We start from the raw sequence: 18,403 nt of genomic DNA, 5'->3' as shown, positions 1-18,403 counted from the left end.
TTATTTTATTTTTTTAACAACAACAACAACAAAAAGCATCTAATGACCCCAATAATTATTACTGTCATCATTTATTTTATTTTATTTTATTTTAAACCTAAGCTTTATATCATAAAAAAATGAAAATATGTCATAAAAACATACACAGAACAAACCTAAATGAAACAATAATAAACTATTTCATTATTCATTGTGTGCAAATTATTATTATTATGATTTTAAAGATAAATTATGACTCTCCCTCATTTGTGGTGGATAACCTTTCCATGAAAACCAACAATGTTGTTGCAATTTTGTTTTTATTTTTATTTTTTATTTTTCACAAATGTGTGTACTCGTTACCATTCCCTCTATTATTATTTGATCACACAAGCGAAGTTCTGCTGCTTGCAGTGTATTCCTGTTTAGATTAATGTCAGGTTTAATGGATGGAAGGAACATCTCTCTAAAAATAGAAAATCATCTCCCTGGTGTCTTCGAAACTGTGTCACGTTTGATAGAGATGGTGCTTGGTGCGCGTCGAGACAGAACTGAGCACCACTTTATCCAAAGGCTTCCAAGCTCATTTGTTTTGTTCACTGGCGATTGTGAACCCAGCAAAAGGCCTGGACATGGACTGACCCAGCTGGCATGCTTCTCCATCGAGCCCCACCATGGGGTTGATCTGAGTGCCAGATTAATAAATGAAAGGCCCTGTGGTGTTATATTTTGTGGCAGACATAAACGAGTGATATAAAAGCCCTGTGGATGGAAGGGACATGTATGGTGCAACAGAGAGATGGGTCCTCTGTGGAGAGAAAGGCCTTGAGGTCTTCCACTCTCTGTGACAAAGAAGCACCCTGTTGTTGTAACATTAAATGAATAATTCAGCCATAAAGGAATACAATAAATGAAATTAAATTAATATTGGAAATGTTTTTGATATGTATACTATTAGCAAATAATGTACGTAAACATAAATAATACTATATACAGGAGGAATTGATTTTTTTATTTTTTTGTTCTCTCTCTGGTATGTGTATTTTTGCAAATTCTACAAAATATGTAAAAAATAAATAAATAAATGACCTAAGTAGGTCGACTGTACAAGCGATAAGCGTTAATCCTCCTATAGCTAACACCCACTTTACTGCCATTCAACACATCACGACTGGGCGAAAGTTACATCACCTGTTTAATATTCATGAGCCAAGCTGGTTTAAAATGTGTCGCCACTGCTTTACAGTTAATTTCAGTGTCCTTTAGTTTAACCCTCATGTTTTCATGTTATGTTGAGATTGCCTGGTAGTTTACGGGAAATTATGTGTGCAAGGAAGGGAGGGAGATCTAAATAAATCTAATAAATCTACTCTGTAATTTATCTACAAAATATGTACTACTTTATTTTCTCATCCTTTTTTATTTGTATTAATTTATGAACTGAATATATATATATATATATATATATATATATATATAAGCAAAACTATTAACGTGAAATAGCAGGTGAAAAAAAAAGACAAATGATGACAGAATATACTTTTGAGTTAGGTATAAAGGGGTCATATGATGCAATTTCTATTTTATTTTATCTTTAGTGTGTTATGTAGCTATTTGAGCATGTACAGTAAAAGATCTGCAGAGTTACAAAGCTCAGAGTCTTCCACAAAACGATTTATTCTATCTAAAAGAGAAGGCTGATCCAGACCGGGCTATAATGCCTCATTCAAGAACACCCCCACATGTCTACGTCACGATGTGGAAACATTTGCATAATGCCGCCCAAATGTTCACAGTAATGAACCACAATAGTGTTGATGCAGCCATGTCAGGGAGATGCTGTGTGTTTCTAGGCAAAAGCACTTTATCTGTCCTTCCAAAAGTAGATACAATGAGGAATCACCGGTTAAGATGAATTTACAACAGAACAGCACAACCCAGAGAATTTGTGCAACACATTTTATGGATGACAGTTCTGTGAACCTAGAGTAGCCTACAAGTGCAAAGGCTATTTAAAAAAAAAAAAAGGTCAATTCCGACTTTGCTATGACAATCTGGTGCTTATTTTGAATCAGCTACAGTAAGCTATATATATATATATATAGTAATGAGCATCATCAGAGTCTGTCACTCGACTCTGTTCCCCTATCAGACTTGAACTCAGTTGGCCAATCAGAGCAGACTGTGCTTGTCAGAAGGAGGGGCTTTGTAGAAAATGACACGTTTGAGAGAGGCGGGGCATAGAGGAACTACAATAATTGACAATATTTTAAAAAATAATGTGTTTTTTGAACATTAAAACATATCAACATATTCTGTTACACCAAGTACATAAAATAATGATCTTTAAGATAGCATCATATGACCCCGTTATAAAAAATCATATGCTGAGGTTGTGTTTGAACAGAAATGCTGTATATATATACATATATATATATACATTTTTTTTCAGATATTCAACAACTTTCACTTCCCCTGTGTGTTTAAACAAGTGGTTTACCTTGATATGTTGTCCTTGATAATTCCATATTTACATTCTCTCCACCTGCACGCTAATCTGTGCAATGCAACGCTGCAAATCAAAATCGTGTCACACAGTGCAGTGTCTTTTCCAGGTATCCAAGGGGTTATGATAGCATCTCTCAGCTTGCGCTTGCTTGCCCTGTTTGCCATTTGCTGATAAGTGCATTGAGCGGTTCTTTGCCGGGTCGAGCAATTGCCCCTGCATTTCACAGCATTTATGGAACAATCTGAAATACACTCATCACACTTACAGCTTTATTGTGCCCTTTGAAAAAGACCTGTGAAAACAATTGAATGCAGTGTTGCCATGAGCTGCAGCTTTACAGGGAGTTTGTTTTTCCACAGGCACCTCACGAGAAACTTCAGATCCATCCTTTTCGTTTACCTTTCCTTTTTGAAGTCAAACAATGTTGTCTTTCTGGATCGACATGAAGCTGAAAGCAATTCAGATTTTTTTTTCTTTGATCTGATGTATGCAAGTGTTGGTTTACAAATACACAACCTGATGATCTGAAGTGTTGTGTTTTTATTTATGATACACAGTAGACTAAACATGCCGCATTGACCAAAAAATGTTTTAACTAGGCCCACTTCTAAAAAAAAAAATAATATGTTTGAGAATTTCTTTAAACTTTGCTATGTTGTGATGACTAACTAAATAAAAAACTAAATAAAATAAATAAATAAATAAAAATGTACCTGTTCATGGAAAGCAGTGAGTTTAAGACCAAGAAGAAGCTTCTTCCATCCATCTGCATCAGCATTGGACTGAACGAATATACAAGCGATAAGCGTTAATCCTCCTATAGCTAACACCCACTTTACTGCCATTCAACACATCACTACTGGGCGAAAGTTACATCACCTGTTTAATATTCATGAGCCAAGCTGGTTTAAAATGTGTCGCCACCACTTTACAGTTTAACCGTCATGTTTTCATGTTCTGTTGAGATTGCCTGGTAGTTTATGGAAAATGATGTGAGGAAGGCAGGGAGGGAAGGAAGCAAATCAAAATAAATATACTTTATCATTTATCTACAAAATAAATTAATGTGCAACTTTACTTTCTCTTCACTTTTTATATGTATTTATAAATAAATTGAATATTTATAAAAATATGTAAAAAAAAACTAATTGAAATAAAGCTAATAAATATAGAACAAAAAAATTGATAAAAGGCATAATAGATGTAAGACAAAAAAGAGCAATTGTAGTTAATTATTCTACTTATTCTAAAATTACTATAACTGAAATAAAGATAAACGAAAATATAATTGAAACTAGCAACATGAAAAACAATCACGCTGTTTGTATTTGCCAAATCTAATTTGCTGAAGTCCAAACTCGGACGGGGAGGGTAATTGCCGTTAGCGTGAATCCCACTGCTGTGAAGCGTGAGAGACCAGCAGGCAGAGGATTTTTGCTTGAGCCTTCCTCAAATGGCAATGTTCACATATCAAACATTTGTTCAAAAATAATTATTAAATGTCATTTTATAGTGTGTCATTTATATGGTCTAGGTGGTCATACGGCATATGTCTTAAATACGGGACAAACTGCCAATGTTGGGAAAGCTACTCTGAAACTTTAATTGTAACTGTAAAAGCTACAAGCTACTCATAAATTACAGTAATTAAGCTACAGTCAAGCTACCCTTCTGAAAAAGTATTAAATTTTTTTTTTCAAAACAACGTGTATCTGTATATACAACGAGTGCAGGGCTAGTTGTTTCATATTTGGTTTAATTATATCTTTCGTATTTTATGTTTTAATTTAAGGAAGCTTTAGGAAGGTGGGTGCTATTATATATATGTGTGTGTAGGGTTTTTTATTTTTTATCCTGTTTATAGGTTGATCTTTTTTTTTTTTTGCTGAACAAAAACTCTATTGGGCAGGCATGTCTGCCACCTTAGCAAAAACATTATTATGCCAGACCTGTACAGCACACACTCAAAAAAAAGTGTGTAACGTTTTAATTTAATGTGCTATTTATTTTTGATTTGTCTCTTGATGTAACTAAATGATGCTTATTTTAGGTTATTAGGTGAATTATTTTAAAGTTATCTAAAACATCCCCATGTAGTAGAGTTGGCTCTGAGTTTTGTTACCGTCCTGTCCTCATCACCTGCTATTTCACAGCTTAGGGTGAAGACTGTCTAGTGGGTTAATGTATTTTGCCTTTGTAGGACAGTGCTGTTTCAAGTGCCGCCTACTGTCGGAGAATACATCTGCTTTTTCATTCAGCCCTTCTGCTGTTTTTGTTTTGTGCAAGATAATTTCACAAATCTAAAGTCAGACTATTCTGTTTTTGCTTCCAATCTTGAAATTATGCTATTATACCACTGCTCAGGCCACAAGTATTAAGCACTACTGTCTTTTGAAAAATACCAGTTACAGTACCGTTAAGTACCGTTACAGCCCTTTTAATAATATTTCACACCTGTGGTTACCAGAAGCAATGTATCATGATCCTTAAAACCTCTATTTTAATCCATTCTCATAAAATTAGCAAAAGTTTTGAGGTATTTCAAACCTTATACAGAACCTGAGGGTTAAATTAATTTCCCATCTTTACTTGAATTATTATGATATGAATCATAGCTGTGCCGTGCAACATGAGCTCATTCACCAGTCAGGTAAGTCATGCTGAAATCTAGCTGGCAGCCTGTCAGTAAAGATTTCTCTTTTGAAATAGTCCAAGCACACCGATGTGATGAGCACTTAGGGGATGGCCTAGAGATTCTAGAGGATGATGCAGGGATAATCATAGGATTGTCAGTCCTGCCATTTAGCTACTAGAATATAAAATGTTTTAAAGATGAGTTTTCCGTTAGAAACCAGTGGTTCTTAACCGGTTTTGAGTCAGAACCCAAAATGACCTGGTGAACCTACACCGACAAACTTGTAGCACCTGTTTAAAGTAGGCTGGTGTCGTAATTTATTTTATCCTGCAAAGCTTTGTTCACTGTTTTATAGGAATCAACATGCAGCCTGATGAAACCTGGCTGTTTTGCTTGCTTCTATCAAATGAATCAATAACTGAATGGATGGATGCATTTACACTAAAATTGCATGGAGTTTGATAGGAAGCAGAACATTTGATGTCTACACTATATGTGAAATGCTTGCTTCTCACTTTCTGTTTATATTGTATGGAGACCTGTAAAAAAAAAAAAAAAAATTAATTATTGCCATGAATTAAGAATTTGTTTCCACAACTTGATTATATGTAGCCATCTGTTATTAACGTGTTGCCTTGTTATTTAAATCATGGCCATGTTGTACTAATTCATACCCTTGTTGTGGCCACATTGTACTAAATAGTGGATAACACACATGCCTTTGGTGTGAGAGACCCGGGTTCGAATCCACTGTGCGACCACCAATGTGTCCCTGAGCAAGACACTTAACCCCTAGTTGCTCCAGAGGCGCGCGACCTCTGACATATGTGGCAATTGTAAGTCGCTTTGGATAAAAGCATCAGGTAAATGTACTAAGTAGTACCACAGTTTTAGTAAACTGTGGCCATGTTTTGCTAATTTGTTCCCTCATTTTAGTAAATTGTGACTGTTCTTTGCTAATTTGTTTCAACATTTTAGTAAATTGTGACTGTGCTTTGCTAATTTGTTTCATCATTTTAGCAAATGTGTTTCCACGTTTTAGTAAATTGAGGTCAGTTTTCACTAATTTGCTCCATAGTTTTAGTAAATAGTGGATGTTTCTCTAATTCGTTCCATTGGTTTAGTAAATTGTGGACATGTTTCACTAATTCATTCCATCGTTTTAGTAAATGTGATCACGTTTCACTAATTAATTTCATAATTTTAGCAAATTTGTTCCATCAGTTTAGTAAATCGTGGACGTTTTACTAATTTTTTTTATTGGTTTAGTAAATCATGGATGTTTCTCTTATTCGTTCCATTGGTTTAGTAAATTGTGGACATGTTTCACTAATTTGTGTCTTCATTTTAGCAAATTTGTTCCATAGTTTTAGTAAATCGTGGATGTTTCTCTTATTCGTTCCGTTGGTTTAGTAAATCATGGACATGTTTCACCCATTTTTTTCTCTTGTTTTAGTAAATTGTGGTCATGTTTCACTAATTTTTTTCATAATTTGAGCAAATTTGTACCATCGGTTTAATAAACTGTGGACATGTTCCACTAATTCTTTCCATCGGTTTAGTAAATCATAGTCACGTTCCACTGATTCTTTCCATCGGTTTAGTAAATCATAGTCACGTTCCACTAATTCTTTCCATCGGTTTAGTAAATCATAGTCACGTTCCACTGATTCTTTCCATCGGTTTAGTAAATCATAGTCACGCTCCACTAATTCTTTCCATCGGTTTAGTAAATCATAGTCACGTTCCACTAATTCTTTCCATCGGTTTAGTAAATCATAGTCACGTTCCACTAATTCTTTCCATCGGTTTAGTAAATCATAGTCACGTTCCACTAATTCTTTCCATCGGTTTAGTAAATCATAGTCACGTTCCACTAATTCTTTCCATCGGTTTAGTAAATCATAGTCACGTTCCACTAATTCTTTCCATCGGTTTAGTAAATCATAGTCACGTTCCACTAATTCTTTCCATCGGTTTAGTAAATCATAGTCACGTTCCACTAATTCTTTCCATCGGTTTAGTAAATCATAGTCACGTTCCACTAATTCTTTCCATCGGTTTAGTAAATCATAGTCACGTTCCACTAATTCTTTCCATCGGTTTAGTAAATCATAGTCACGTTCCACTAATTCTTTCCATCGGTTTAGTAAATCATAGTCACGTTCCACTAATTCTTTCCATCGGTTTAGTAAATCATAGTCACGTTCCACTAATTCTTTCCATCGGTTTAGGAAATCATAGTCACGTTCCACTAATTCTTTCCATCGGTTTAGTAAATCATAGTCACGTTCCACTAATTCTTTCCATCGGTTTAGTAAATCATAGTCACGTTCCACTAATTCATTCCATCGGTTTAGTAAATCATAGTCACGTTCCACTAATTTGTCCCTTTGGTTTAGTAAATTGCTTTCATGTTTAAATAATTCATTCCATCATTTTAGTCAATTGTGGTCACATTGCACTAATTTGTTCCATCATTTTAGTAAATTGTTCCATCGTTTTAGTAGATCGTGGACATGTTGCACAAATTATTTCCCTCATTTTAGTAAATTGTGATCACATTTGACTAATTCTTTGCCACACTGTAGTTAAAATGTAGTTACAATTGTAGTTAAAATGTGGCCATGATTTAAATGAAACAAAATAACAAATTATTACAACATGGCTACAGTTTACAAAGTGGGTTCTGTAATTTTGCTATTGTAAAATATTTTCCCATCTTAAATATATGATTGTCAGGCTATCATATGCATTAATATTATTTTCAGAGTGAACCTATAATGAATTTTTGAGTCATGACTCACCACTCTAAACAATATTCACCTGACAAAACAAACTTTTCAAACATCAAACTTTCTTCACCTGCTGTTACTCGGACGTTAGCATATGAGCTAGCAGGAATCTGACATTATTGGCCCAGTCTGTAATTGGATCAAACTGTGCACAAAGTGGTTGCTCTCTGCCTTATCATGTGGCATTTCAGTCTCTCGGTTTAGTTTTAATTTGACCATTAGGCTCACAGCTGGACCCCAGGCCTCTGCTGTGACCTCAGACTGGGTTTGTTTGTTTGGGTGCTTATTGTGTTATGTAGTAGATAGCTCGCTAACAATAGGGAGCCTGGAATTGTCTCTCCAGGATTTCTGATTATGACCCTAAACTCACAATGACAAGCCTTTCACCATCACCACCATTACAAGTGTGAGATTGAAAGTATTGGGACTGTTACCATTTATGCTCACTTTGATAGGAACACTTAAATAGAAGCAATAACATTATTATTATTATGATTTTGTGTTTCTTTAATAACATCATCATGAGATCCTTTTTTTTCTTCCTGTGTTCACAAATTACAAACATCGAAGCAGGAAATGAGGGTGGGACTTATTGATCGGCCCCTCCCCTTTTCTGAATAGCTAATAGCCTTTAGTTTGCATCACAGCTATGAACTGTGATTTGCTACATGCTGTTGCTTGTAAGAAAGAGGTGATATTGGGGAAAGCCCATTTTCCTATTAATACACACACACACACACACACACACACACACACACACACACACCCTTTTATTTGTGTGCCCAATTTTCCAAGTCTTCTCACATTCAGTTAGGAATTACATGAATCATATTTTCAACTCAAAGTGGCCATATTCGAGAAAAAAAAAAGTTTTATAGATGAGCAAGTAACTATCTAGAAATTATTTAAAATTGTACTTGCAGTTTCTGAATAAAAGTTGTGTAAATCAAGTAAATCTTACACTATTTCTCTCAGTGTAACTGCTAAACAATAATATTGTATTTTTTTATTTTTTTACTTTTGTAGATAATTGTAGGCTTATTTATTTATTTATTTATTTTTAACATTACATTTTTCATTTTATTATTATTATTATTATTATTATTATTATTATTATTATTATTATTTACATGCAACAAAATTACAGCTAAAATGGCATGGACTGAAAATCCCAGGACTAAAATATATATTTTATAGGATCTTTAACCTATAAAAGGTCAACAACATTTATGCCACAACGAGAGATATGGGACTCGGTTATTTTCTGGCCCAGTCATATTGTATTACATAAGTTAAATTTAGTGTTAAATCTCAGGGTGATATATTTTCAGCCGAAACTGAATAATTAAGAGAGGTTACAATAATTAATGTCAAAAACCGGTTTTGCTTTAAATAGAACAAGCAGTGATAAACAAGTAGGAGTTATGAAGATAAATAAACATACAAACAAAATGACACTTTTGACATCAATTCACCACAAGCTTCATTTGTACTGTTTATATATTGCACAGCATAAGAAAGTAATCACAATTCAGCATGCACAAATAATTTTTGTATTGCGTAATAACCAATGTTTTCTAATAATCTTAGAAAGAATTGGTATATTTATATTCCTAATACATTCTGATTAGGGTTTGTTGGTAATTGTTTTTTTTTTATTTTTTATTTACTTTTGTAGATAATTGTAGGCTTAATTATTTATTTATTTATGTACAATTTTTTCTCTCTGTATTCTGAATATATTCTGAGTATATTAATGTAATAATGCAAAAGCCTGATACTTTTGATCAATTTAATGCATCCTTGCTGAAAAAAATAAAATAAAAATAAAATAAATAATGTCTTAAATCAATCAATCAATCAAAATAAAATGCATACTGACTCCAAATTTTTAAATGGCAGTATTGAAATGGCAGTAACGAAACAATGGAAGTGTTTCAGCATTTCGTCTACAGTTGGTCGAATCAGTGCTGAGCAGAACATTTTAGCCTTGAGAAAAGTCTTATTTTTTTCATAGTTACTACAATATATGAATTTATTTTTTCTTTATCTTTAGTCCGACACTATTCAAATGATTTCCAATGCAAGCAGTTCTCCGAGAAACAGAAGCTGATTTCCTTATTTTTCCTGTTCGTCTGACAAAAACCGCCACTGAAATTATGCAAGCTTGATGCTCATCTAAATTATTATCTGTTTTCTTACCACCTCCCCCAGTGACTTGTTTTAGCAGAATCGATCTGAAGTTGTCAGCCCCCATCTGTCTCAAGCTCACTTCAGAGACGGAGACAAATTGCGAGTACATTAACCGGCTGCGCTCCGCAACAACGTTATATCAGAAGCTCGGAGACACTCGAAGCGGAGTGACAGCTTGGAGTGTGATCCTTGTTGATTTGGAGATCAGTTCGGTTTGCCTTTTCTCCCAACAGGCTCTGAGCAACGTTTAACCTCAGACCGTCCATAAAATCACAGCGAGGCGGCTAAGATCTAGCGTGGCATTCGAGACTCAGGCACTTTATTTGAAGCATTGTCAGCACTAGCGATTGTCACCTGAGGTTTCCCGCATGGCATGATGCCACAAGTTAGGATTCCTGGTGGAACGTCTCTTTTTGAGGTGTCGGGATGTCTAAAAACTGTAGTGTTTTATAAAGTGGTCCAGGCGTGGTGTGGGAAGCTTCTCTTTCGCTTGCATGGTTCCCATGATGATGGATTGGCCGTGGGTTGTGGAGTCAGAAGGAAACGGCGTAGGCCTGCCTGAATTAATCTTCCATGGAGATGCCTGTAGTTAAGCTGCCTACATGTGCTCGCCACAGCGGCACATATACTAAAATAGGATCAATACAGAGAAGATTAGCATGGCCCCTGCGAAAGGATGACACGCAAATCTGTGAAGCGCTCCATCTCTTTTGGGGAAGTCGTGGCCTAATGGTTAGAGAGTCGGACTTGCAATCGAAAGGTTGTGAGTTCGAGTCCCGGGCCGGCAGGAATTGTGGGTGGGGGGAGTGCATGTACAGTTCTCTCTCCACCTTCAATATCACGACTTAGGTGCCCTTGAGCAAGGCATCGAACCCCCAACTGCTCCCTGGGCACCCCAGCATAAATGGCTGCCCACTGCTCCGGGTGTGTGTTCACAGTGTGTGTGTGTGTTCACTGCTCTGTGTGTGTGCATTTCGGATGGGTTAAATGCAGAGCACGAATTCTGAGTATGGGTCACCATACTTGGCTGAATGTCACGTCACTCACTATCTTTAAAGGAGTTCATGCTGGTCTTTTCAGTTTAAATTTGTGCACTAGGGAGGACTATATATGTGGGTATCCTACTTAGATGTGCTTGTTTGTGTCACGATTGATCTAAAGTCTCTCTTTTCCCATAAACATTAATTTATGCAATAACAATAATAGTTATGAATTTTAGTAATGTTCTGTAACAGTTTAGGCCTATTAAATGTAAAAAAATATGGCACAATTTTTTACTGTAGTACGTATTTAACGGCTATATTTACTAATTGTATCCCCCCAAAATAGTTAAAACAATCTTGCCTTTATTGATAGCATGTAGTAAAAAGATGTCAATAGACAGATATTTAAAATATGTTTACACATTCTGTTAGGTGCAATTAATCATGGTTAATTACAGCAAAATGTGTGATTAATTAGTCATTTGTTAATTATATGCTTTACATTTATTCTGTTTTTATTATTATTGTCTGTATGTTATTGTATGTATACTGTATGTGTATGTGATTGTAAGATCTTTTGATGGTTTTTTTTTTGTTTAAATACATATATATATATATATATATATATATATATATATGTATATTATTTTAAGCAAAATCATTTATCCTTTCTAAACCTGTATTTAATTAAAAATATTTATTTGAATAATACTTTTTTGTATTCTATTCTATTTTATTTCATTTTCTTTTCTATTTTTACATATTTTTAAGTTTTATGAATTTTCAGCATCATTCCTCCAGTCTTCATTGTCACATGATCCTTCAGAAATTATTCCAATATGCTGGTTTGATGCTAAAAAAAAAAAAAAAAAAAAAAAATAATAATAATAATAATTATAATGTTGGTTTAATATTTATTTATTTATTAATTAGTTAGTTTGTTCATTCAGGAATTGTAACACTTTTTTTTTCAGTATTCTTTGATGAATCAGGATTCTTTGATGGCCTTTATTTTATTATATATATATATATATATATATATATATATATATATATATATATATGTATATTAGTGCTGTCAATCGATTAAAAACTTTAACTAGATTAATCACACATTTTTTCTGTGATTAATCGCCATAATCGCAATAAAAAAAGAAATGTTTTTGTACGTTTTTAATATACTTTTTAATGTAATAATTTCACAGTTAAATTTAAATACTTGTTTAAATGACATCTTTTTATGAATGAAGGCCAGTATTACTGATATTAATACAGCTACTGATTTTTTTTTTTTACATTTATTATTAGGCTTCAAAAATATAACAGTTTTTAATTTAAGTAAACTTAAAACAATGCTAACATAAACCCATAATAAATGTCATGTTTACTCCTGCCCTTCCTGTCTTAACAGTTAGGAAATATACAGAAATTTAATAAAGTTATCAAAGTTATATGCAGTCTGCACTGCATAAACTATAAATTAAATAGTTAATCCTTATTAGAGCTACAAAAGTTATTTAGTCAAGAGCAGCGAGTCATTTTCTCTGTTCCCTTTGTTCTTTAACTTTACTGACAGGAAGCTTTATTGGCTGCTGTCCCTTTAAGAGCAAACAGACACGCGGATCTCACCATTTATATACTGTCTATGGATCTCGCCTCATTCTCTCTCAACTCTTTTTGTTCATTTTAGACTTTATATAAATCATTTAAAATTGCTCTTATGAGGATAATCGACAAAACTGGCACTTTGGGATGTTTATTGTTAGTTCAAGCGCTTAAGAGAACTGGATTCTGGCGCCCTGTCTATGTGTGTGTGTGTGTGTGTGTGTGTGTGTGTGTGTGTGTGTGTGTATGTGTCACATAAGGGCATTCACAGACAGCGCATTCTCTTTTGTCTTGCCACGCTTGAAATGTTTAAAAGCATTTAAATGAATAAGAGCGTGATCATATAATGTAAAGCTAGCCAACGGATGGCAGAAAATACGGATGCTGCGTTAATTGCGTTAAATATTTTGACACGTTAAACCAGACAAAAATTAATCGCATGCGTTAACGCGTTAACGTTGACAGCACTAATATATATATATATATTTGACTAATGCTTTTGACTTATTTTAGATATATTGTTAATATTTATAAAAAAGTGACATTATTGGATAGCAAGGATGATTCCTGAACCCCACCGTGGTGGAGGTTTACGAGTTGCCGGTTAATTTCCCAGCAACAGTGCAGCTGTTGAATGCTTTAAACAAAAGGTGAAGCTCTGAGCTTTGTCCTCCAGACACTGAGAAAATGACACAGACAGCCTTTGGGAGTTTCTTGTGTACAAGGCTTGTGTACAAATAAGCTGCAATTAGCAGAATTTATGAGGCAGCACGCGAAGCTGCTGAGGATCTGTTTCTGAGTCAAGTACGCCCGTGGAGGGATGGTCGAGGTCATCTGACAAATAAACTGAAAACATGCATCAATCAGCCTGAGGAATAATTTAGCTGCTAAGGCCATAGAACATAAACTGCAGAATTTTGGAGCATGGGTCAGCATGTTGTAGTCATTATAAAAACTGGGGTTTATTCATAAAATATGAGCAGAACTAATTTTATTGTAACTTATTCATAAAATAATTTATGATGCAAAGTTTTATGTAAGAATGGTTTTATGAACTACATGCAGAGAAATTCGATCTGCTTGGATTTTATTGGGAATTATGTATTAAAACATTTTGTGTGAAAAAAAAATGAGACTGTTATTGTACGAATGATTTTATGAATGGTTTACATAGATATATTTCTGTTTGTGTTTTATGAATGGGATATGTGTGTTGTCAGAGCCAGTGGCTTTAAAATGACTGTACATACACTGACGTGTTGAGCTATGATGCTCATGTGGGTAACACCGGTTCAAATCTGGCCTGCAACATTTCCTGATCATGTTCCACCTGACTCTCTCAGCATTATGTGTGTTTTGTAAGCAAAAGAAATGTCTGATAAAACGTTTCATTCACTTCCATTGCCCTTTTCTCTTCAGTCAGTGCTCGATGAGCTAAACAAATGTCTGTGCAAATCATTTAATGAACTGTTTTTATGTGTAATTCAAAGGAATAACTGCATTCAATTCACATCTGGTTCACCAGTGGTTTGTGAAATCAGTTGTTTAGTCAAAAATGTATGCAAAAAAATGCATCGACTTGTGGTGCACGTGGGAAACCTTAGATTTAATATGGCTTGCCTATGCTTATTTTCACCCTTTCTTCCCATTATTTTCTTTACTCTCTCTCTATTTTCTCTCTAAAAAAGTAATCAGGTAAGACACCATATTGAATTTAACGTGGATGTAAACAAGGCTGTGAGGAATAGACTTACAGATTTGACAATGGTATGTGATAAATAAAGGTTCTTTGTGGAGTTCAAGTCTACTGAAAGTTATTTTTCATTTATGTTTCATTAGATAAACAATCAGAACGCTCTGTACTTCTATCCTTGACAGCTTAGTTTTCATTCCTTTCAGAAAAGACATATGGTGCTACCCTGAAGTCTATAGGCCCTTCAGAAAAGTGTGGTGATGTAAGTCAGTTACTTGTTTTAAATGCATTGGGTATTCGGGGCAAATCTTGATTCATCCGATCACAGAGGAAGTGACAGACTTCACCACCAGACACCAGGGCATGCAGTTTGGGAGCCGCAGATAGGCCGAATACTTGCTCCGACTCGAGAGTATGCAATGCCCAGGAGTGCATTAAAAACTTCAGCTTGCATTTGTTGACTGGCTTAGGGCAGCTCTGCTGTAGCAGCTTAATGATAACTCCTTATCTCTTTCTTAACACTTATTTTCTAGTGGGCAAAACAGCCCCGGACTCACTTCCTTTCCAGAGTGGAAACAAACAAAGTTTAAATGAGTTGTAACTATGTTAGGTTAGCCGATGCCTGTGGCAAAATTAAATGTTCTGCTGACCTTTGTCTTTGTAGCTACACTGTGGATGAAAGCCACAGTGTCCTGAAGCACAAACCTATTTAGATGAGGCATGTTATTAACCTTGATGGCAGACAACAAGGACAGACTCAAAAGACTCTTCAGGATCCGGATTGATAAATGTTATTGTTTGTCTGCTGATGGCAAATAATCTGATTCCATGCCAAACCACCTGACATGAACAATGGCAAATTAAGATCTTAATGATTTTGTTGGGAATGCAGAACTTTTGCCACACAAATGTGTTCTGGCTTTTTCACACCAGAAGAAAATGTTCATATTGTGTTTTAATTGTTCAGAGAAATTGGTTAAGATTATACAACTAGTCATAGCATTATACTAGCATCACATTCTTGGTCAGTAATTCAGTTCAGCAGGATAATGATGACTGAATCCCAATTCAGTCTCAAGAGAAAATGTAACTGTTTACCAATTCATTTTGTATAAATTTGTTCAATGTGATTCGTACAGAAATATAAGATTTCTAGAGTGAGAGAGAGAGAGAGAGAGAAAAGCGTGAATAAGGCTAACAAGCAGTGTTAGGCACTCAAGTTCTTTCAAAATTACGAACAATGTTCTTCCAGTGATTCAATAGAAAGTTTGTTCAAAGTTATCTGGTGTTTAATAATACACAAAATCATCAATGTTGTTATGTTGGTAAATAGTACTTGGTAAGTGTTGGTAATTGAGCAGTTGCAGGTAGTCACTGTCACACGTGTTAGTGTGTAAAGCAATCGCACGAAGGAGATATCAAAATACTGTACATCCACAGGACAAAAAAGGACACAACCAAACACAAATCCAAATGATCTAACATCAATAGCGGACAAAGGAAAAATGGAGAACACAGATATTTAAATACTGGAAATGTAATCAGTGGGAAACAGAAACAGGTGTGGGGCTATTTAATTAACTAAACAAGAAAAGGAACATGACCAAATAAGGAAACTCAGTAAGAACAGAAGTCCATAACTGTGACAGTCAATGGCTACTGGCAACTGTTTGGTTACCAACATTCTTCAAACTATCTTTGTTTGTGTCTTTTTGTGAGTACGTGTCCATGTGAGTACGTTGGAAACACCAACAAACTTGGCACTGGTCAAAGATGATCATTACGTATCTTTTTTTCTTTTTTCTGTAGATGTACTAGTGTAGCAATTTAGGTGTGTTCAGGTCTAGTCAAAATAATGTTATTTCAGGTAATATTACCAATTATCTGATGCTATCCCTAATGGTTTTACGTTGTCATTTTCAGGTTTTGATAACTACTTTACATCACGCACACTGGAGAACAATAGAAGGAACGTCTGGTTTGCTGAGTTCTGGGAGGAGAACTTCAACTGCAAGCTCATGAGTTCCTCCAAGAAAGAAGACACTAGCAGAAAATGCACAGGTAAATTCTAACAGCTCATTTTTGCCTAAAACACATCATACTATGACAAATAGGTTTTCTTTTTCAGCGAGTTGATGATGCTGAAAACTTAGCTGAAAAATTATTTGTAAACTGGTAACTGTACAGTGCTTTCATTGATGGTAATTGGTTTAAGTTGATATTTAGCAACAACAGGTGATCAGGTGTTTTTGTTAACTGGTTTAATAATTCAGAGGTCCCCAACCACCAGAACGCAACCCACTACAGGGCTGTGGAAGAATTGCTAACAGGTCGCAAGAACGTTGACACTGTAATTTATTGCGTGTTAATGATTGTTCTTATTATTCAGTATTTTTGTTGTATGTGATTGATAAGGAGTAGCAATTTGACGATTTCATGTTAAATAAGAAAATTGACTCCAGCTTATAAACTCTGCGTTTCTGAATAGAAAGCACATTCCTCTCTGTAACAGAGCTCTCAGTTACATAAGCTTCCCTCAGCTCATCATGGCTAGTTCAGGCTGACAGCTTCCCAATTCCCAGTCAGCTACAAGACAGAGTACGTACATGCACATCAAGATTGTCAAACAAAATTTGGGAATATTCCATACATGACAGCAGAAGTATGCATGCAAGGTTGTTTTCCTTTCTTACTAAAAATAAATAAAATAAAAGGAATGTAAGTGTATCACTGAAGACATTAATCCAGGATTGAGGAAAATATTACATTTTAAGCAATGATGTTCATAATTACTAAACTACTATTTCTAAGTTGCAAAATCATTTTGAAATTGTGTATGCATGTATTTTGTCTTGTAGCCTGTGGTGAAGTCAATATCAACACAAGGGGTAAATACTCTGGAGCATCTAGAGTAATTATTGTAGGAATCAATACTATTGACTATGTGCTAACGAAATAAAAAGAATGACAACGAAATTGTTAGCCATAATTGTTCTGTATTGTATAATATGTCCTTTCACAGATTTTACAGTGAAGACCCAATGCTGTACCAACCCCTTTATTGCGCAAATATTAATTTCAGTGGCTTGATGCTCTCAGCAGCTAATAATTCACGGCACAAAAGACCAAGGTGCAAAGTGGTCTAGCAGCTCTAACAAGTCTAACCAAAATGGTCTACCAGGTCGTAATGAGGTCCACTAGACGGTACTTGAGTTGTACATCAGATAGAAACTATTTGACTTTCGCCTACACCTTATGTCATGTTGGTAGAAACATAGCACTTGCCTCAGACGGACAGCCGACTCGCCCACAGATCGCCCACAGTCTGTTCGCAAACCGTCTGATGAACATTGCACAAAGATGGCAAGTTCTGACTAAAAAACACTATCCTTACTGGTCACTGTTTTGCAGTTTGTTTATTCCACAATTGTTTATTTTTGTGGTGCCAACCAGTGTCACCTAGTGTGGTTTTCCTGCACAATTGGAAAAATTGATTGGGCTGCTTGGGCTGGTTTTGTTTTGCAGCCTTGGCAACCCTGGTATACCAACTTTTCCTATATTCATGACAAATCCTAATTGGTCACTTTTTATGGCGTGGCGAGTTTTTGGCCAGAATAAACTGAAAAATGAAAATTGTATGTGTTTAATCAAAAGTCTAGACAACTTTTACACGCTTGAGACCAAAAAATAAATTAACATATGTTGGATTTTTATTTTATTTTTTACAATTTCTTGCTTACTATATTGCCATTCAAACACTAGCATAATACAGTCCTATTTTTGAGCGCTAATATGGTTGTACAATCATTCTTAAATTCAACTAGGAACCAAATGCATATTTTTTTTAAGAAGCATTTTTTTCTTGTTTTCCTGTGACTTTAACATATTTTAAACAAGATATTTTTTTAATAGAAAAGTGACATTTTTGTAAGTTAAGCGTTGTCCACACCAAGGATAATAACTATAATGATAATAAAACTTCGTTTTTAAAATTGTTTTAAATGTAAAAAG

The 18,403-nt window shown here is 34.8% G+C and overlaps 1 protein-coding gene and 1 non-coding gene across 5 annotated transcripts in view; both read left to right on the top strand.

Annotated features, from left to right (window-relative positions):
- LOC132131193 (metabotropic glutamate receptor 7-like) overlaps positions 1-18,403 on the top strand; it is a 235,591-nt gene that overhangs the window by 99,008 nt on the left and 118,180 nt on the right. For all 4 annotated transcript variants that reach the window (XM_059543192.1, XM_059543190.1, XM_059543191.1 and 1 more), the window contains exon 5: positions 16,316-16,453. In XM_059543192.1, the coding sequence (XP_059399175.1) occupies positions 16,316-16,453 (138 nt within the window). The remainder of the gene's footprint in view (positions 1-16,315; positions 16,454-18,403) is intronic.
- On the top strand, positions 10,716-10,822 carry LOC132132004 (U6 spliceosomal RNA). Its single transcript, XR_009428985.1, has one exon. It is a non-coding gene; the product is annotated as a U6 spliceosomal RNA (small nuclear RNA).

Source organism: Carassius carassius, chromosome 48 (assembly GCF_963082965.1).
Source record: "Carassius carassius chromosome 48, fCarCar2.1, whole genome shotgun sequence".
Taxonomy (NCBI): domain Eukaryota; kingdom Metazoa; phylum Chordata; class Actinopteri; order Cypriniformes; family Cyprinidae; genus Carassius; species Carassius carassius.
Note: the sequence above shows the minus strand (reverse complement) of the source record. Positions and strands in the feature narration are given on the sequence as shown.